The 21,914-nt window shown below is 34.3% G+C and overlaps 1 protein-coding gene across 4 annotated transcripts in view; it reads left to right on the forward strand.

Annotated features, from left to right (window-relative positions):
* The window catches only part of Tsp26A (Tetraspanin 26A), a 252,225-nt gene that overhangs the window by 133,488 nt on the left and 96,823 nt on the right, over positions 1-21,914 (forward strand). For all 4 annotated transcript variants that reach the window (XM_074135415.1, XM_074135416.1, XM_074135418.1 and 1 more), the window contains exon 2: positions 14,838-14,958. In XM_074135415.1, the coding sequence (XP_073991516.1) occupies positions 14,838-14,958 (121 nt within the window). The remainder of the gene's footprint in view (positions 1-14,837; positions 14,959-21,914) is intronic.

Below are 21,914 nucleotides of genomic sequence, written 5' to 3' on the forward strand. Positions count from 1 at the left end.
TAGCAATAGTAATAGAATTTTATGAAAAGTTTTTAGTGGTATATGGTCGTGTTCAGTTGTATCTGTTACCATGGAACCGCTTAAATCTCTTATCTCTTACAACTAGCGCTTATAAAACTTTCAAAAGAACCGTCCACCAGGAGAAGTGGAAGATCTTTACTTCCTACCTCTTAATCTATTTTATTACTCAAGATAAATATCCGTGTAATATTACTTTCTTCCATTACAATTTACTTGGTCCTCCAATCCAAGTTAAGTAGACTGAATTTGTAGCTATTTCTTTCCTACTGAATTTAGAATAAATGCAACATTTAATTTCTTCAATAATTTGAATCAATTACTAGTAAGTGGCAATGTTTTAAGAGCGATTTAATCGAATAAAAACTGCGTATTTGGGAATCAAGTATCAATAAAAGTGCCAAAAACTGTTATCATATTATAAATTTTATAGTTTATGACCATTTTTTCGGGCAAAAATTTTGTTGGCTACAATTTAGTTACCATTAATCGAATATATTTTGTAAATACACTCCGCAATAAGTTTTCAAAAAAGTGTCCTCAGAACTTTGTTTCAAGAATTTAGCTTTCTCTTAAAGAGTAAGTAACTAGTCCATTAGAATGTTTAGGACCGACCCTTTATTTGCTGTAGGTTACAGTTTGGGTTTTCTTGTAAGAGAAGATTTAGCACAATAACTCCAGCTGTCAGTAGATATGACGTATGTAGTATCTAGAGTATGTTGGGGAGACTTATCTAGTGACATATGTAACAAGTGATATTTCCACCATAATTCCCCTTGTGTAGCTCTTCCATAATGTGGCTAACTTGTCCAGTTAGTTGAAACTAAGTGAAATACAGAAGTGCTATGTAGAATTACTTAAATCTTTAGATAATTTCGTCAGCACCCATCTTGCCAATAAAATATAGCTACTCAAACACTCAAAATTATTCAAAATGTCCTCATCAATACAGAAATTGATAATTTAAGAGAACTGGAAGGGATTACCATTTTAGAAATATCTTAAAATGGTAATTGTTTCTTCAAATTCTTAAGCGAACTAAATTCTCTCTGGTTAAAGTTCAGTTAGACAGAATCTATTAATCATTTTGCCTTTATTTTAGAAATAGATAGTTAACAGGCGTTATCGACTACCTAAAAGACTACTAGACCAACGTTCGTTACTAAGGAGGGTTTGCCCTATATTTTAAAGAAAATTTGGGAATTTTATCTTTTATAGAAAAAGAGGAAAAAATTGTCAAAGTTGGGTGTTTTTCAACGTTACGCTTTTGCGTGCACTTTTTGACGATAAACCCTTACACAACTGTCCTACCGGACAGTTTTAATAACAAACGACTGATTTATAATTCTATACTGAAACCTACCTGGACGTACGATATTGAACTGTGGGGTTCAACGAAACGCTCCAAATCTTCAAAGAATTCAATCTCTTCAGTCTAAAATTATCCGCACTGTCGTTAAAGCTCCATTTTACATTTTAAATCTAACCATCCACATAGACCTGGAAATTCCGTTTGTAGGTCCAGGTAGCTCGTATTCGCTTCAAAAACTTCTATCAGAACTTGCACTCTCATTCCAATTCTCTTGCCCACCATTATCGTCTCATCACCTTCCAGATCATCCTCCTAGGCGATTAAAACGGCAGTGGCCTCGCGATTTTCTCTCTTCTGAGGAGAGTAGCTAATCCTGGAGATGATTTAGGGAGTGTTATCACTGGGTAACTTTTTTCCTCAATTAGTGAGTTTGTAGTGGTGTCAGTTATTGTCATTGTTACCACTAGCGCTGGTTGTAACTTAACAAATAAATTTAAAAATAAAAAAAAAAGGTATTTAAAAAATCTATCTCTGCCAAAAGTTATAATTTCAAATGAATATTAATATGAGTACATTTAAGGAAATAAGTAAAATAACACGTATTGGTATGAATTACACAATGTTAAACTTGTTTAGCCAGTTTGCTGTTTGGAAAGTTAATTGCCCTGGGATTAAAGCCTGGATAAGTTGGACATTGTTATTTGGGAATGTATGGTGCTCCCTTGGCATTGTTTGGGGGCTATAAGGCTTAGAAGATAGGAAGAAGGACTCCAGGGAGATCTACAGAATCTCTATTCTGGATCTAACATGTATTTATCCTGGCTTAATATGGCCATATCTAGTATAAGATTAATCGGAACTTGCTTTTATATCATCCCAAATTAGCTTTTCCTTTTTCTAAATAATGTGCTGCTTAATTGTATATATTTTGTGGTAAAGATGCTTAATTATTTAGTGGTATTTTAATTCAATACAGGTAAGCATATTTCTGTAGATCTCTCTTTTAAATTTCACTCGCTTGCTCGCAATAGTAAGAAAAAATATGGCAATAGGAATCAATTTTTAATTTTATGGGTGTTGAATTTCCACCTGAATCATTTTGGGGTCTCCTGAGTCAGTAAAAATTGATTTTCAGAAAACAGTATGTGAATTTCGCCAATATAACTCCACCTTTTTTAGTTCTAGAACTCTCCTAGTTCATCCTGCTGACACTTTTTTTGCCTAATTAGAGTTTTGTTTACTTACTTAGCAAAGTTGATTGTCTGTTCTTTTATGGTCAACCATAGAAGTGACAGGTTTTGGTTAAAAGTACAAAAACATTAAATAGTTTCTGTTTAGAAAGACTTTCATTGCCAGTTTACGATTATATCCTGTGAAATCCTTTTGGGATATTTCCTTCACCAAATATACAGCACATATGTATACAGACAAACAGTAGTATTCCTGCCTCATCTTCAGAGTTGATGACCTGATGAAATATTTCTTGTTTGATGAAAGAAGTGTCCCTTGAATAAGTAGGGTACTTAATGGGTGCTGAAGATTCTCTCTTTCTTCGGATGGTTTTATAGACTTCCGTTCTCTCATCTTTTTTTTTTTCGTGTCCGGTGATTTTTTTTTTTTTCAATGTAAAATTTAGGTTAGAAACCACTTCTGGTAACAAGTAGCTTTCTTGTGTGGCCAAGTACTTCAATCCATTCTCTTAAGTGCGCTGTGTATACAAACGGTCCATTTACTCCTCCGTCTATCGTCTTCTTCTTGGAGAAGTCCTTGGATTTTTTTTTTTTTTTTTGGTTTCTTAGAGTATCCTACAAGTAAATTGAAAGGATAAAAAAAATAGAGAAAAATAGGAGTGATCCGTGTGAGCAAAAAACTGCCTTTGCTCAACAACATCGCTCAGAAGTGGAAATATTGCGAGTGAGTCAGAATCCTGAAGTTGAATTGCCCACGAAAATCCACCTCCCCCCCCGGATCTTAGAAGAAATCTTTTAAAAACGCAGGAAGCTCATCCATCATCTTTTCGGATACCATGGTTTCGTGAACTGACCCTTACCTAGAATGGTTCCTTTTTCAATGTTTTTTGTCCGCGATTTTCCGCCAGCTTCATGTTCTACATAGACATGTTAGGCGTATATCTCGGTTATTGTTGTGATGTGTTAGGGTGTTGATGACTCTGTGGAGCTTGATATTGCAGAGAATTTGACGAGGAATTCCGCCCACTCTTTCAAAGCTGCCAATCACTATCCAATCCGATTATAGAGTCTAATTTTCCTTCTTGCCTAAGCTTCTCCTTCCCATCTAGCTGACTTAGAGTTGTCCAACTCTAAGAGATTCCAACTTTTTTTTCCAGAACCTATTTGGGATGACAATCATCTTTATTGCTTACCAAGTTACAACTGACTAACATTTTTGTCAAACTTTAATCCATTGTCAAGTTCACAGTATTTTAAAAATTTTTGGCAGGTTTCTCATTTCCTCTACAATGAATAAACGATTCACGTATTGTTCGCCCTTTGGTGAATGGGAAATATAACCAAGCACGTAGCAAAACTAAGTTAAAATCATGATAATATTTAGAACTAACTTTAGCCTTAATGTATGTTTAACCCTTTACCTTTACTGTTTAGGAATTTAAATTGTATTATTTATCATTAAATGTTTTATAAATTATTATTAAATAGTTTAATTTCTCTTCTTCCACTCCAAAAGAGAAGGAATCGCGAACGTAAAGATTTTTCATTTTGCATTTTAATCGGCAATATCGGTGTTGGGATCCTCAAAATCCGTTTTTACTTTCCTTTTTTGTAATTTACAATTTATTTAATAAGCACAAAATTCATATTTAATATTACAAATAGGTGTCAGCAGTTTAGCTTTTAATAAGCTTTTCGACTAAATCAAATCTGTTCTTTAACGGAAAATGCTCTACTTAATTGAATTTCTGTTATTTGGGTTTGATTCCCGGTCTAGGCCTTATATTTTATTTATTGGTTAATAAATTTATAGGGAAGTCATTTAGCCTTTTGCCATTTTTGTATAATTGTATTTGATATTTTATTTACTGCCTACAGCTTTTAGGCTACCTAAAAGGGTTGTAGGCTATTTATATATATAAATATTTGTCAAAACTGGCATCTTCCCCCATCACATGGGGAAGATGCCAGTTGATGCGGGGGAAGATGCAACAATATCTTAAGATATAAATTGAGAAAGAAAAAATTACAAATTTAATGTTAGGTAAACAGCAAAATATTCTCATTAAACACTGAGGGGAAGGAACACCGAACAAAAGGCATTTTTTGTTTAATTTTTAACATTTTTTGCAATGCAAATTGTCTTTGCTGCAAATTTCATGTAGCCATCTCTTGCATGTTATGCATTGAAGCCAATCGCATTTTGGGCCCTTCCTATCATAAAAATATCCTTTACACTCAATATAAAAATCATCGTCCTCCTCTTCAATGTCACTCTCACCACTGGTCATTACCAAATTATCGGGAGCGGAGGATGCTGAAGATGAACTGTCCTTCCTTTTCTTTTTCTGCAGTACTTTCCCCCTTTTTTTTTGTCGGCAGAGCAGCCTTTCTTCTCAATGCCTCCCGTTTCTCCACCGTCGTAAGGACTTCAGCAGTTTGCTTTCTTTGAGTTTGCTTGGGTTTCTGAAATCTGGGGATAGGACTAATTTCTTCAAAAGAAGTGATGGCACCGCTGCTGCTTGTTGAAGCTATTGCCAGAGGTGCGTTAACTTCTTGTGTGGCATTCAAATTTTCTTTCATATTGTCAGAAATGGCATAAGCATGTTCTGGAATTTTTTGCGGATCGTATGGATAAATTCCGCATGCAGAAAATCCCACGCTGCCATTTCCAACAGTGGCTGCCCTATTCCACGCGGCGCTTAGCAAAGACCCCAAATTGAAGTCTGGTGATTCTGCGTCCGGGTTGTTAAGGGCCTGCTGCCAAAAAGTTTTGTCTTTGATTTCTATTCCCTATAACATGATATTAGTTAGTTTTCCTTTTTATTTAATAGTTTTTAATGCTGGGTCAATATGACCCGAGGTGACGGCTTATGGCACTTCACATAAGGTGACGGCTCAAGGGTTAATAATATTAATGTATTATACAAAACTATATTTCGTGTGTCAGTAATTGTTTTATATTATAAAATATATCATTATAACGTAATAATGAATGAGAATCAATATGAAATTGAAACACTTCAATAGGTGGCATCTTACCCCAAGCACTGGAGGAAGACGCCACATAGGTTTATTTTTGTACTAAGGCTTCAATCATGTTGTTTCAAGCTAACACGTACTCACCAAGATGTACACGACACAAATATCACGGAATTATTACGTTTAATCTAGTCAATCCGTCACCAAACCTTAATTATCGACAACGAATTATTATAACATGGGTACTCACCAAGTTCAAAGAGTTGAATTTTCAGTTTAACGACGATTAAACTAGATATAAATAGAAATACTCACAAGCACGGTATTCACAGTTGTTTACAACACACTTTAACGTAGGAATTGCTGTCACCCAGTTGTAGATATGCAAAATATGACGATACTTGCATCTTCCCCCAACTGGCATCTTCCCCCCACTTACCTTATATATAGTCAGTTTTTCTTACGTCAGAATTTCATTATTTATGCTGCTTTCAGATTTAAAACTTTTAGAAGAATGTAAAGTTTCATGACGTAAAGAATCGGGAATTTTTAAACCAAGGAACTCTGAAACTAGTTTAATTCTTTCAGTTTTAAAGTTTTCAGCTTAAAATACAATTTATAGGGAAGTCCTTTAGCCTTTTGCCACTTTTGTGTAATTGTATTTAATCAAATAAACTTTATAATATTAGTATAGCAAAGTATGTTTGCTAGTCACCCTCGTCCAGAACACCTAATTTGTGGTAGTTAGACGTAAAGCCCTCCTGAAAAAATTGGTAATAATTGATTTTTTAGAGAGGAGGATGGGAAAGAATTGGGTTAAGTTGGCCCAATAGGCACACCAGTCTCTTCTTTAATTTTATTCTATAGGAATTTACCAAAAGAATCAAGCGCACCTGATCAGGTAAATCAAACTGAACGTCTTAGCGGCGACTTTTTATAGTCTAAGTCTAATATTAAGTCCATTCAGTTTGCAGCTATTCATGCTTCTTCATAGAATTATGTAGAATAACATCATTGAAGTTGAGCCTTTACAAATGTGGCCATTTATGCGTTCCAGTTCTGGCCAAATGATGTAAGAGTTAATTATAGTTCAATTTTAAAATGTTATTTAAATGTTATGAACACCTCTTATATTAATAATATGTAATCAAATATTTAAGTTGAATTTTAAATTTAAAGAAAACAAATCGTGCGGAAGTGGCACTTTCATGGGAATAAATTTTGAGGTTTTGCGAGACACCAGTTTCAAGAATATTTTCTTACGCAAATTACAGTAAGAGTAAGTCATGTGAGTGTATCATACAAGACATTTATTGTCGCAAATTGATTGTGGAATCTTTTTTCACAAAAATGAAGATTACAAATTGAATACAGAAATTTCCTGATAATTCATAACTAAAAGATGTAACTTAAAATACGAATTTGTTTTAACTTCTTAGGGGACAATTGATAAAAAAAGTTAAGAAAATATTCAAAGTCATGATTGATTAGAGCTTTCCATGTTATGAATTTTATTTCTAAAACTACTTGGTTTAGCAATGAAAGCAAAGACGCAATCGATTATTTTATTTCTTTTGGAGTGCAATTGTGAAGCTCTACTTCCTTAATATTCCGTTAAGATATTTTTATTAATCTTTAATTAATAATCCTGAGAACAGGAACGAAGTAGAAAGATGTTTAAATTCTTCATTGGAAATGTGAAGCCTGTGAGAGGGGGAATTCTGTGAATGCGTTTCAAGAGGGCGGATCATCTGCTCCATTTCTCACTCTTGGTGCTCCACTATTCGTGAAGAAATTTCTTAATCTTTCTCCCGTCCATTATGGGAGGCTTCAGGCAGGGAAGTTACCATACAGTTCAGAGGGTTAACAATCCCCGCTGCTAGATGCTTCCACCCTCCTCTAGAAACGTCTTCTTACTTTGATTTTTATCTACCATAAATAGTAATTGATTGTAAAGGTGCGAGATTCTAAAAAAAAGAAGTTGCATTGAAGAATCTTGGATAAAGCTAAACTATTTGCAGGAATTGAACATAATTTACAACCACCTTGGGCTCTTCAAAGAGACAAACGACTCGCGTGGAACCTACACACTAGACTTAAAAGACAAGCAATGAGGAAACGTGTGAAACTGCTTTACAGACTACTTGGACGACGCTCCAAATTGCCCAATGAACTCAAAAGGTTGATATAGAATGCTATTCTCAAACCTAAGTGGACTTACGGGCTAGAGCTCTGGGGTTCAGTCAAACCTACAAAACACACGGATAGTACAAACATTTCAGTCAAAACTACTCCGGCAGATAGCTGACGCTCCTTTCTACGGTGACTAATCTTACTCTTCACAACTTGAGGTCGTCCTCCTATTCGTACAACCAACTCGCCAAGACTAAATACCAAAAGTTCCATACTACTCTCTCGACTAGCTCTATTCCTCTTGTACAGACTCTCGCCTTCTCTGACATCCCAAACAATCCTCCTCGCCGACTGAATCGCCAGTGGCCTCGCGACTTCCTTGCTGTCAGAAGATCATAAACATCATTAATATCCTGTAGAGAGTGCTACCGCTGGTTAGTTTCTCACCTCCTGCTCTTCACGTACCAATCCATATTAGTACTTCCCTTATTTACTTATTGTATGTATGTATATACAGGTTGTAAATAACGATATAAATTTAAAAAAATAAAATAAAATTGGTAACCATAATCTTAGCCTGTTACACTCGATAAAGGTAATAAAACATCGAATGGGAAATCGATTGTTTCGATTTTCTGTCCTTATTCCTTGGCACAGGCATGTATATACATTTTTACGACAGACTGAAACATTCGTAAAAAGTATCGAGACCTATCTCTTGCCAATAGTTTGTTTTTTACGGTCTCTTTCTCCCGTATCCTACGTTATTCGCTTGGATAGGTTTCTCTTTGTGAGCTATAAAATGAGTATGTGTGGTGCTTGGTGGAGAGATGGGGGCAAAAAAAAAAATCAATTAAATTGGCGGAGAATGCCCAACGCGGCAGTAAAAATTGGCGATGTGTTTTGTGAGGGATACAAATGGTTTGAGATGGGCTACAAGTCGCCAACGCACGGTGGCACATATACTACAGAGAGCGAGAGCAGTATTGTTCGGCTGGCAATGTCGGCTTTATTGCGGCCCTACCCGTATTCTGGTCAGTTCCTTCTTTACTTCTACCACCCCTCAATCCATGGTCCATCCATATCCAACCATGGTTTTGGGTGAACCATGTTTTCTGTGACCAGTTATGTGGAGGGAGCTCCCGGTGATATAGTATGTGTTTCTCTAGGCCAGAGCCCAATTCACTAGCCCAACTCGATCGGTAGCCCCAGTTTACATATACATGACAGTCCAGCTGAGGCTCCCACAACTGGGGAACACCTTTTTCATAGTCTTTAAACCTTCTCTTTTTTTTCATGTCGTATCCTGCAAAAAAAAAAACTAACCTATTATTCATTCTGTCTTACTTTTCTAACCTGCCACCATTTTCCTGCTGGCCAATGCTAACTGTATTATGTATTGCTGTCGTGTAATCAGATATTTTATTTACTGCCTACAGCTTTCAGGCTACCTAAAAGTTGTAGGCTATTTATATATATATATATATATATATATATATATATATATATAGTCAGTTTTTCTTACGTCAGAATTTCATTATTTATGCTGCTTTCAGATTTAAAACTTTTAATAGATTGTAAAGTTTCATGACGTAAAGAATCGGGAATTTTTAAACCAAGGAACTCTGAAACTAGTTTAATTCTTTCATTTTTAAAGTTCTCAGCTTAAAATACATTCAAGACGTAATCTGTTTTTTTTACTTTACTTTCACAACTGCAGTATATTTCTGTAATAAGTGAAGCTGATACAACATGATACATGGAATAAATACATGAATAAATAGCATGAGGGAAGAATTCAACCCATTGGTGAAACTCCCAAAGTGGTATTGTTCCAACTATTGTACACTGGCACTTATGTACTTCATTTAGAAGATCGCGGTGGCCACCTGTGCTTCAGACGTCTTGGAGTATTTCTAGGCAATGCAGTAAGTTGAGATACTAGAGGATTAGGATGTATGGTGATTGAAGTGTGGAGTTTAACGTAACGGGATCTTATAGCTTCAGAAACATAGGGGAACAAGAAAATCTTGGTGCAAGGTAGAGTTAGGATACAAAGTAAGGAGCGTTTTGGACTGTCAGGATTGGATTCTGAGGATATTGGAAGCTTTGGCCCCAAAGTTCCATTCCGTAAGTCCAGGCAGTTTTGGAGTATCATGGTGTAGATAAGTCGTTTATTGTTTAATGAAAGCATAGATCGCTTGTTAGGCGTTTGTTCATGAAGACTCCTCTAGGTAACGTAATCTGTTAAATAAATAAAACTAGATTGTGAAGACTAAATTCAATTTCACCAGAAATTGCACTTATTCACCAAAACTTCATATATCTTTGTCGATGAGTTCACAGTGTTTTTTAATTCAATCATTTATGGATAGGATAGTTAGAACCCTACCTTGGCATTGTGATTGTCTGATTCTCCACTTTTTTAAAGTTGCTTCAGGAGGAACAGGATGATATCCTTATCTCGAGCTTTTTTGACTGCTTGAGTTGGGAGACCAGTTTTTCAAGATCTCTGATCAATCAGCTGTTTTGAAGAATTTTGGGGCATTTCTGCTTAATTATTTCTCAGATTGTACATTTTCCAACATTGAACCACCATTTAACACAACTATCTTGGGAAATTGGTTTTCCATTAAAAACAAAAGCCAACATATTAACTTTACAACATGGCAGAATTCACTCTAAAGAAAATTTATGTTTTATTCATTTTCTCCGAAAATCATACAACATTTACCTAATTTTCTTTTTTCCCTTAAACGTATTTAAAATAAACCAATAAATAAGATTACATTTTGAACAAGATATTTTCACGCTGAATTTATATTGCATATCCCTATAATTTATCAAATACCTGCGGGGGGGAAAATTTATAAAAAAATTCTAATTAATATTTTTCTATAAAATAATTAGTGTTAAATAATAACTAATCAGAATGCAGAGGTACAGGTGTAAAATATGGACGATTGGAGTCTAGTTGAAATGTGCCATCTTTATTGCTTTCCGCTGTGATCCTCTAGTAAAAAAACATTGCACAAGTAAATAATGTGATCGTTTCCTATTACCACAATCAAGTAGAAAAACACAGTAATCACTAATGCCAAGTAATTGTCTTAATTAAGACATAGAATAATGCAGAAACCTTAAGAATTAAGCAGAGAACTAGATATTACAGTGAATGCTGAAAAAGAAATGCAGTGAATGGTATCAGTAAGGTCAGAGCTTAAAGCTGTACAATAAATAAAATACCAAAACTCAAAAGAAAGAAAAATAATGAAACAAAAAGAAAAACGCTTCTTATTGTCACTTCCTCTCCTTTAAACAAATGCCAACTGTCATCCGTAAATTAAAGTTAACCAAACAAAACTTTTTACTCCATTTTGTTGCGTTCTTTCATACTTTTGACTTTTTCTTTTTTGTGATTACTATTGTTCTGACTCTCTGTTCCTTCCAACTTTTTAAGAGTCCCTTCTGCAGAAAAGCTGAAACAAATACGCAAGATATACTAAACTCCTTCTTACATATTAAAGACTCGTAAATAAGAACCAAAACTTAAAAAGCTGAACTTATTTTTCTTTTCCTTCTGACATGATAAATGATCTATTTATTAATTTGTTTTGAAAGTTTGTTCTCATTAGGATTGTAGAATTTTTTTTTCTTGGTCTTTCAGCTTCCAAAAAACTATCGTTTGGTAAATATAATCTATGTACAATTTAGGATTGCTTTGTTTTTTGTGAATCAGGTAAAGATGGGTTCATTGACTCCATTCTACACACACACACTGTGGTGATATTTATACACCCCCCCCCCCAAGGCACATCTACATAAAATTCCGAATCGAATGACACCTCATTCGAGAAAATCTGTTCACGCGTTTACACGCTACGTTGTTTACAAAAAAGGTAACAACTGGAACAAGAACATTTTCCGAAAATGCCGGTTTTTGCTCATTTTCAGCAACGTATTACTCGAAATCTATTTAATCTATGTTATTGTAACAAAATTACAGTTATAAAGGAGGATTTGCCTTATATTTTAAAGAAAATTTGAGAATTTTATCTGTTATAGTTGAAGAGAAAAAAATTGACAAAGTTGGGTGTTTTTAAATGTTACGCTTTTTCGTGCACTTCTTTGACGATCAACCCTTATAAAACTGTCCTACCGGACAGTTTCAGTTAACTGAGATCTAGATTCAGTCCGTCCGCCCATTTAGGACATTTTTTATCTCGAGCACCTGGAGAAGTCCAGTAAGTGAAAGTTTTAACAGTATTTCTTTTCTTACAAAAAAGTAATAATTAATGAAAAAGCAGAATTTGTCAATTAAACGGGTGACTCATAGATTAGGGCTATGAATATTGTGTATGTGATATTGCTTCAAGACTTTCCAGTAATGGAAAACAATGAAATATCTTTTCAGATTGATAGAAGCAAAAGGTTAGACAAATATAGCACGAAGGAGGTCTTCACTAATATTATATAAAACTGTAAATTTGTTAAAGGCCTATAAAAGTCTGCTAGCAGTCAATGTAAAAGTTAAAAACATGAAAGGCGTTTTTGGCTGGAAGAACTTTATGCGATAGGAGCTCTTTTAGAGACTCCTGCTTATATTGCTTGTTTAGTTTGCCAAATAACTGGGGAAAAAAAGGGAGAAGACAAATTGTGAATATTTTGACTACCTACCATAGTGTTTTTGTATTCCTTGTCTTAACACTTGTTCCTTTTCCTATTTTGTTTGATCTCCTGTATTCCTGTTCTTTATTTTTATTTATTTTTTATGTTCATTGCGCTGTTTTTTTTTTATTTTGTTTTGTTAGGGTTAGCTCTGTGATCGTGAGCCCTAGGACCCTTTGCCATTCTCTAAAACTATCGATCTTACGTTGGTAACCGAAGATGTGTGATGTTCCAAAATGATTTTAATGACCTTAGTTTGGAGTAGTACATCTCAAAAAAATGCAGATGGCAACTAATATGCTTTTTTTGAAAATCAAGGAAACAATTTAATGATTCCCCACGAAGTATTCAATCAGATTCTCTCTCCAGGCGTTTCCTCCAGATAGAATTCTTGGGGATACTATTTAACATATACATTGCCGGACATACCCATCATTCTCAAACTATAACCATAACTTCCGCTGTATGTAGCGACAACCTCTCTCCCTATACTGATCTTGTACAGTTCACCTTCAACATAATTTACTCTCTTTTGTGTAATGTGGTTCGTTAAATGAAGACTCATAGATGGTTTTCAAAAGTTTGAAAACATGACATTCAAGCTTAGTCAAACCATCAGACCCTCTGGTACACTAGAAGCACTACCTTGCACAGTTACAGTACGATACATTAGACTTTATATCGACAACTTCAACTGAGATAACAGAAAGACATTCACAATTTATTCTAATAAATGACAGCCACCAAAAAACAAGAGACACTACAACAGGAAACAACGCGACTCATCAGCCAAGTTAAACTGAATAATAGAATGTAAACATTCTTCCGTTACATAAAAGACTTCAAGGGTAAGAGAGCCTGTGCAACAGCATTATCTCTCTCCAAAGAAAGACTATGTACACGACAATATTAAGACAGGACCACGTTCAACAAACAGGGCTAACTCAATATACAAGATTAACTATAATGGCTGGCCAGCCTCGTAAAATGGACAAACTTTGCTACATTTAGAGAAAAGCTATCTATAAGCAACAAGAGAAATTATAGCACTAACATTTAACGCTATAGCTCTAGAATTGAAAAAAAGGAAAGTGTTAGATGATACCTCCCTCGATTAAGTGCAGAACTTAATCCAAATCTATAGCTACACAATTAAATCTCAATCAAGTAGGCAATGGAAATTGGCTGCCATTGCAGTCACCTGATTTTAATCGGAACCAGAGTATATGGTTCCAAATAAGCTCATCATATCACAGCCAAATGAAGGACTCAAAATGTTTGGCAACTTTCAAAACCTACACCCAATAAACCAAGAGTTCAAACCAATAAAATGAGCAGAACAAATATAAGCTACGCATGTCCTTTAAAAATGGCCCTCTGCATTGTCTACATCCAATTCCATCCATATTTAGAATAACAACAAAGATACTATAAGACAAACAAAGGTTACTTGTGAGATAAAAATGTTTTTGAGTCTGAACATATCTTAGTTTAATGAATTACATCGATCAATGATCTTTGGTACGAAATGTTTGGCCGCTACTTTTCACATTTTCGAAAGATTCACCTAGCATCATGTGGGCTAAAATTATTGAGGTTACCACAACTTCTGAGGAGCATCCAAACTGGTTGCCAAGGAAACCCAGAAAAAATGCACCCTTAAAGATGTTTAAGGCTTAAAATGATTGGTATTTTTTTCAGTACTAACTCGTTCAGTTCTCCCTCAAGTAAAAGTTAAGTTGAGCTCATTACAAATCTCAAATTTGGAGCAAAATATATGCCTATGAAAGAATGGTTGCTTTTTTTGTTTTTTTTTTTGGGCATTGGCTTCCGCCATACAGCCAGCATCGTCTAGGTGCTTATCACTAGAATATCACTCACTCTCCATTCTTACTTATAAATACATTCGCTTCATACATTCATCCCTCTACTATATACAACTATTTACATACAAACTTACAACTAATGGATGGATCAGTACTCTATATTCCTGCCATCCTTATAGCTTAACCGAAATTAAAATCATCGTAATCCTTCTCTAATCATTTTCTTCCATTCATTCTAATCGGCTATAACTTTTAAACATATTCATATTTCTTTGCTAGCTTTGCTACAGATTTAAGCACATACTCGTAGATGGTGGTGGAGAATATTATGTCTTCGTAGCGAAATGGTGCATCTAAATACCTGTATTAGTCGTCAAACATTCGTTTCCTTTCTACCACATAACGTGGACATATCATTATTATATGTTTGAAATCCTCCTCCTCATTGCAATCTACGCAAAGAGGAGAGGATCTTTTTGTTGATACCTGTGTAGATACGACTCGCACACCGCGTGGTTCGCTCTCAGCCTGCTTATTGTCGTAACAACCCATTTATTAGTGAATGGTTGCTTAAAATCTGTCTTTATAATTAGAAAAACTAGATTATTTTGAAGTTTGTATATACTCGTACTTCTTTTTAATGACGTTAAATTCTGGAAATATTGTAAAAAAAAAAAATAATTCTTTATATTTAAATGATGTTTACAGATGCTGGGACTGTGCATCCTTGCTGTAGGAATTTGGGCATGGTCAGAGAAGGACACCTTTAGTAATTTGGGCAGGCTAGCCAACGTCGCTTTAGATCCTGCTTTCGTCCTCATATGTGTTGGTATGTAAATATGTAAATTATTTTAATTAATCTAGAGATTTTTATGCTCAACTTTACGCTGACTAAGGGTACATATATTTACTTAAAAATCCAAGTCCGAAAACTTGTTAAGTTTACTTTATGCTAAAGCGCCTTCTTTCTTTCTTTTTCAGATTTATGCTTTATTTTTCTTCTTTTTATGCAAACTCACTTTCCACTTTTTATGTGCGTTTACATTATTTATTTTACTTCTTATTTTTACCTTGTACGCTTCCGTTACTTTTAATAACACAATTTAATTAAAACTGTCCGGTAGGACAGTTGTATAAGGATTGATCGTCAAAAAGTGCACGAAAAAGCGTAACGTTAAAAAACACCCAACTTTGACAATTTTTTTCTCTTTTTCTATAAAAGATAAAATTCCCAAATTTTCTTTAAAATATAGGGCAAACCCTCCTTTATAACTGTAATTTTTTTGCAACCCCCCAGACCTAATAGATTTCGAGAAAAAAGTTGCCGAAAATGAGCAAAAACGGCATTTTCAGAAATTGTTGTTCTTCTTCTTCTTCTTCTTCTTGTTGTTGTTGTTGTTGTTGTTGTTGTTACCTTTTTTGTAAACTACGTAGCGCCTAAACGCGAGAACCGATTTTCATGAATGAGGTGACATTCGATTCGGAATTTTATGTAGATGTGCCTTTTGGGGGTCTCGACGCTGTACACCGAATTAGAGAGGAGTTAGCCCCCTTTATGTAAGGCCCCCTTCAAAATTATTATTACTAATTACTCTGTAAATCTTAGCCCGATTTTGATAAAATTTGGTAGGATGATAGAGTTAGGGCTCCCCTACGTAACATTAAAGCGGCGATCTGCTCTTACGCTAGTTAAGGGGAAGTATAGCAATCGTTTCAAATTATCGACAAGTGAACAGATTTTCATGAATGAAGTGTCATTCGAATCGAAATTTTGTACAGATTTGCACTTTAAAAGTCTCGTCGCTATGCCTCATATGGAGGGGAGTTTGCCCCACCCAAGTAAGGCCGTTTCTAAAACTATTATTACCAATATTTCTATAACGCTTTGTCCGATTTTGATAAAATTTAGCACGAAGAAGTGATTAAAGCTCCTCTACATGGCTGTGAAGTGCCATCATGCTCTTACACCTACTAAGAGGAAGTACTGAAATCGTTAATTATCAATAGGTGAACCTATTTACATTAATGAATTGTCGTTCGATTCAAAATCTTTGCCTCTTTGCCTTTTAGGGAGAAGTACTGTAATCGCCCGTTTATTTTTCTTACTCCTCTTAAAAGGAAGGTCTGAAATCGCAGTTTAAATTTGCTTTTTACGTACAAATACCTTCCTATTTTATTCAAAACGTTTTCTCAAAAAAATTGTTATTGAGGATGGCAACTATAATCATTCTTTAAAAAGATCTCTCCAATGGTAGTTATGGTTCCAACTTAACACCTTATCAGGTTATAATAATAGAATTGCTTATTCCAAATTTTAAAAAAATCTGTAAAGCAGATATGTAACTTTGCAAAATAGACAAAAAGGAAAATCTATCCAAAAGGTACAAAAATCTCCTTAACAAAAACTTACAGTTTAAAATGTTAAGTATAAGGGTTGATTAAACGCCAAAAGGTACTCAAATCAGCAAGTACCCAACATTTCATTCAAGCTTAGTTGATATAATTTAAGTAATTTTGCTGCATTAACTTTTCCTTCACATTTTTTAGAATTTATTAGATGTCACAGACCCTTATGCTGGCCATTTTCATCTACAAAAAATTTGTTCAAGTAGCACTGTAGATTGACTGTAATATCTATTAATCTATAATAATCAAACTATTAATTACAGGTTAAAAAGAAAACGTTATAAAAAATAAAAAAAATTACGAGGCTACAAAATTTAAAAACTTTTTTAAAAAAATGCTTACACCAACATACATCAATGATTTCGATTATTTTATTTTTAATAAAATCGTCTGTTTAAGTTCATTCTTCGATTAAAGTAATTGTTACTTTATGTAGTAGTCAAACGTTTATAATAATAGGTAATAATTATCTGGCATTATAGAAAATAATATAGTTTTCTTCAATCACACTCTCAATGTAGCTGTTCTTCTCACAATGTTATATATATGTTATGTAATAATAAAATAAATAAGTATTGCATACTTTTAGGACAGCTAATTATTCCAGTATTTTACTGTAAGTAAAATTAAATTACAATTGAGAAATGAATAATTGTTGTTGAATAATCTACTTGTTATTAACTGTGTGTTATTTGTGCTCACGAATATTTCGGTAAGACGAATTCAAGTCTGAAATATTGTTTTAAATCCTCCGTGATTCAAATTTAAACAGTAGCCGACTCTAACTTTGTCTTTTTCTACTTTAACATGCATGTATAAGATGTGACAACTTCAGAATAAAGGGCATATTAAAGATAAATCAGAAGAATAATTTGGAATAGAGTTAAAATAAAGTACCTATTTAAAAACGAAGATATAATATACATTTTATCATAATTATAACCAAATAATATTATGAACGAACTGGCCAGCATAAGGGTCTGTGACATCTAATAAATTCTAAAAAATGTGAAGGAAAAGTTAATGCAGCAAAATTACTTAAATTATATCAACTAAGCTTGAATGAAATGTTGGGTACTTGCTGATTTGAGTACCTTTTGGCGTTTAATCAACCCTTATACTTAACATTTTAAACTGTAAGTTTTTGTTAAGGAGATTTATTATTTAGGCATTCAAGATAATTCTTAATAAAGCATTAACAAATAAGCATTAATTCTTAAAAAGTAGCATTAACTTCTTTTCAGGCTAAGCCTACCTTAAATATTACTCTTAAAAACTGAAAACATGGCTTTTTTTCTTAGGTCTTTTATAACTACCTAAATTTCAGCATACAAATGCAGATTTGTTAAAAAAAAATAATAATTTTGAATTAAGTGCCCTACGAAAATAAATGAAGCCAAAACGACCTAGAATTATCCCAAAGGCTGGCTGGCACTTTTAGCAGCTTCACCTACACTTTGGTAGCTGTTCAATCCAGTTCTTGTCACACAGGCTTTTTGGCTTCAAAAAGGTAAAATTAATTTCTATTTATCCAGCGTCAAGTTTGTTTGACCAATGTTACGTTACCCAAACGAACTTACCTGGTTTAAAAGCCTTCAGCCGTTTATGGTTATTTATATTCTGTTCATATAACATATATGAGGGTCGTTTGAAAAGTCCGTGCAAAGTCAGAGAGATAGCACTACTGGCTCGTATCGAGGTTATGTTTAGTTAGTAGCATCTCTTGGAAGAACACACACCAAGTTTCAGCTAGATCGGTCTATTTCTTTGTGTTTGGCATTCGTTTGAATCGAGGAAGTCGAGTGATTTTCAAATCGTGTGAAGTGTTGCAAGCACGGTTTGCAGCTGTTCCAGAAGAATCCGCTGGACTTTAAGCGTCGTTTCGTCACTGTGGATGAAACATGGATACATCACTACACTCCTGAGACAAAAGAACAATCTAAACAATGGGATACCAAGGGGGAATCTGCGCCAAAAAAGGCGAAGACCGTTCCTTCGGCCGGAAAGATTATGGCGACTGTCTTTACGAAAACCGTAACACATTAAATTCAAAGTAGATATACGAGGGTCGTTTGAAAAGTCCGTGCAAAGTCAGAGAGATAGCACCACTGGCGTGTATCGAGGTTATGTTTAGTTAGTAGCATCTCTTGGAAGAACACACACCAAGTTTCAGCCAGATCGGTCTATTTCTTTGTGTTTGGCATTCGTTTGAATCGAGGAAGTCGAGTGATTTTCAAAAAATGGACGAAAAAGAATTTCGTGTGTTGATTAAACACTACTTTATGAAAGGCAAAACGCCTCAGGAGACTAAAGAGAAGCTTGATAAACATTATGGTGACTCTGCACCTTCGATTAGAACAGTTTATAAGGGGTTTCAAAATTTTCGGAGTGGCCATATGGGCACAAGTGACGCTGAACGTTCTGGACGCCCTGTTGAGGTTACTACTCCAGAAATCATTGATAAAATCCATGATATGGTGATGGATGACAGAAGAGTGAAGGTGCGTGAGATTGCTAGTGCTGTGGGCATCTCGAATGAACGGGTACATAATATTTTGCATCAACATTTGGACATGACAAAGCTATCCGCAAGATGGGTGCCGCGATTGCTCACGCTTGACAAAAAACGAAATCGTGTGAAGTGTTGCAAGGACGGTTTGCAGCTGTTCCAGAAGAATCCGCAGGACTTTAAGCGTCGTTTCGTCATTGTGGATGAAACATGGATACATCACTACACTCCTGAGACCAAAGAACAATCTAAACAATGGGTTACCAAGGGGGAATCTGCGCCAAAAAAAGGCGAAGACCGTTCCTTCGGCCGGAAAGATTATGGCGACTGTCTTTTGGGATTCGCAAGGAATAATCCTCATCGACTATCTGGAAAAGGGTAAAACTATTACAGGTGCATATTATTCATCGTTATTGGACCGTTTGAAAACCGAGCTGCAAGAAAAACGCCCACGATTGGCCCACAAAAAAGTCCTTTTCCATCACGACAACGCACCAGCTCACACCTCAGCAGTTGTGGTCGCAAAATTAATGGAAATAGGGTTCCAACTCGTTTCACATCCCCCCTATTCTCCAGACTTGGCTCCCTCGGACTACTATTTGTTCCCCAATATGAAGAAATGGCTGGCGGGAAAAAGATTTTATTCAAACGAGGAGGTGATTGCAGAAACGAATGGCTATTTTTCAGACTTGGACAAATCCTATTATTCGGAAGGGATCAACAAACTAGAGCAGCGTTGGACGAAGTGTATAAGCCTAAAAGGAGACTATGTTGAAAAATAAAAAAGGTTTACCCCAAAAAATTAAGTAGTTTTTATTTTTGCACGGACTTTTCAAACGACCCTCGTACAGGCACGGCACGCTGCTTAGAAGTTTGTGTTCGATAAATCTAACAACACGTGTAGTTCCAGTAGAGGCAAAATATCACAATGTCTTCCCTTATTATGAGAAAGAGAAAAAAAATTATCATTGAATAAACATTATCATCATTAAGTTGGACATTGTTGACATTTACTAAAATTTTCATTATAAACTGTCATAGACTATTTTAGTCACTGTACAAAATTACCCTAGAATTTTCTTGGGATGATAATTTGCTCGGACATATTATATTTTTTTATTTTATTTTATTTTTTTAAATAATCGGTTATTAGGCGGTCATTTTTTTTTTTTTAAATATTTGAAGTTTAAATACATATTTTTTGAAGTATTCAAAAATTAATCAAGCGACATTGAAAAGAATTGGAAGACAGATTGCTAAGTTTGGATGCAATTCTTTCTTTAATTAGACTAAACAAAATACTGGAGTAGTCTCCATTATTATTTTTAAGTAAATATCATAAAACTAATGTTCGGTTATTGTTCTTCCAGCGCTCTTTAGTGTTGAATTTGAATAATTACTGATGTACATTGTTTTTTATTTACTTTTTATATATTAGAATATTTATCTATCTTCAATTTCGATACCTGAAGTAGTTACCATGACCTGTCGACCTGTATCATGTAAGAGTGATGATTGGAAAACTAAAGTCCATCTCTACGATTCTATCTCTGAGAGTGTGCTTCTTTATCTGTCGGAAATTTGGGGTCCGAGCTATACTCATATCCTAGAGAGAGGGCAATTAAGATTTATAAAGGTTTTGTTACACCTGCCCAAATGTACGCCTGACTCATATGTCAGACTTGAAGCTGGCAGACGTCATGTTCAGTGTAAAATCTTTACGCGGATGTTAAACTGGTGGGAATCTTTGTTGGAGATGCCTGAATACCGACTACCTAAGTTGTGCTACTCCAGATTGTTGGAATTAAGAAGTTTCAGTATGCCATATAACTGGGTGACAGAATTGAGAAGGTATCTGATTTCCATCGGTGCAGAAGATATTTGGCAATCTCAGAATCTTGAGTCACTTAAAGAGAATCGACATAATATGTTGGATTCTTTTAGAAATAATCTATTTAGCCGTGATATCAATACAGTTTTAAACAGTCGCTACAATACTGTCTATAGAAATATTTGCAGCTTCTCTTTTTCTTGCGAATCTTATCTCAGACTAAATACTCACATCAATAAACTAAGATTGATAGCCCAAGTACGTTTAGCTTACAAAAAAAGTTCTAGTGTTTATCTGAATAAAAATAAATTTCTGTTCGATTCCAGCCACTCCTGTAAGCTGTGCACTTTAAATGAACCTGATGATTTAGCTCATAGCATTTTAATTTGTCCAATTTTTACATCAATAAGAGAAAAATACTTATACAAATATATTTCAAATCACAAACGGGAGGAGCAATTAATAAATTTGCTGAGTTTCCTGGAGCCAGGACATTTAGATAAACTAAATGATATTTTCCTATTTTTTGTTTATCTTTTTAAAATAAGGAAATTGTTTATTTAGAGGTAATTGTTCAATTGTTCATTATAATTTGAATACTCCAAGTAGTCTATTTTATTTATTTTCTTGTTAATTAACCATTATTTCTATAAATATTTTTATTACTATTATTAAGAAGTTTTCATTCATCAATATTTTTTCATTTGCAGGAAGTATTTTTAGTTTGTTATTTTGTAAATATTCTTAGTTACAGACTCTTTGTTCTTTTCTGTACATTTCAAATTTAGTTAGCATTCTTTTATCTTTTCTGCATTGAATTTGCATTTTTGTTTGTTTTTTTGATTGATTTATTTTTTGTTTTGTTCTTTTTATTCTGTATTTACATTTTTTTTTTGGTTTTTTTTTTTTTGTTCTATGAATTGTTTAATTAATAGGCCAACCCCCTCTGTATGTCTTGTTGACTAGAACAGAGGTAAATGTAAATAAATAAATAAATAAAATATTTACTTTTTATATATTAGAATATTTATCGATCTTC

This window comes from Rhodnius prolixus, unplaced genomic scaffold (genome assembly GCF_049639745.1).
Source record: "Rhodnius prolixus isolate KJV_2025 unplaced genomic scaffold, Rpr scaffold_5, whole genome shotgun sequence".
In the NCBI taxonomy this organism is placed as follows: Eukaryota; Metazoa; Arthropoda; class Insecta; order Hemiptera; family Reduviidae; genus Rhodnius; species Rhodnius prolixus.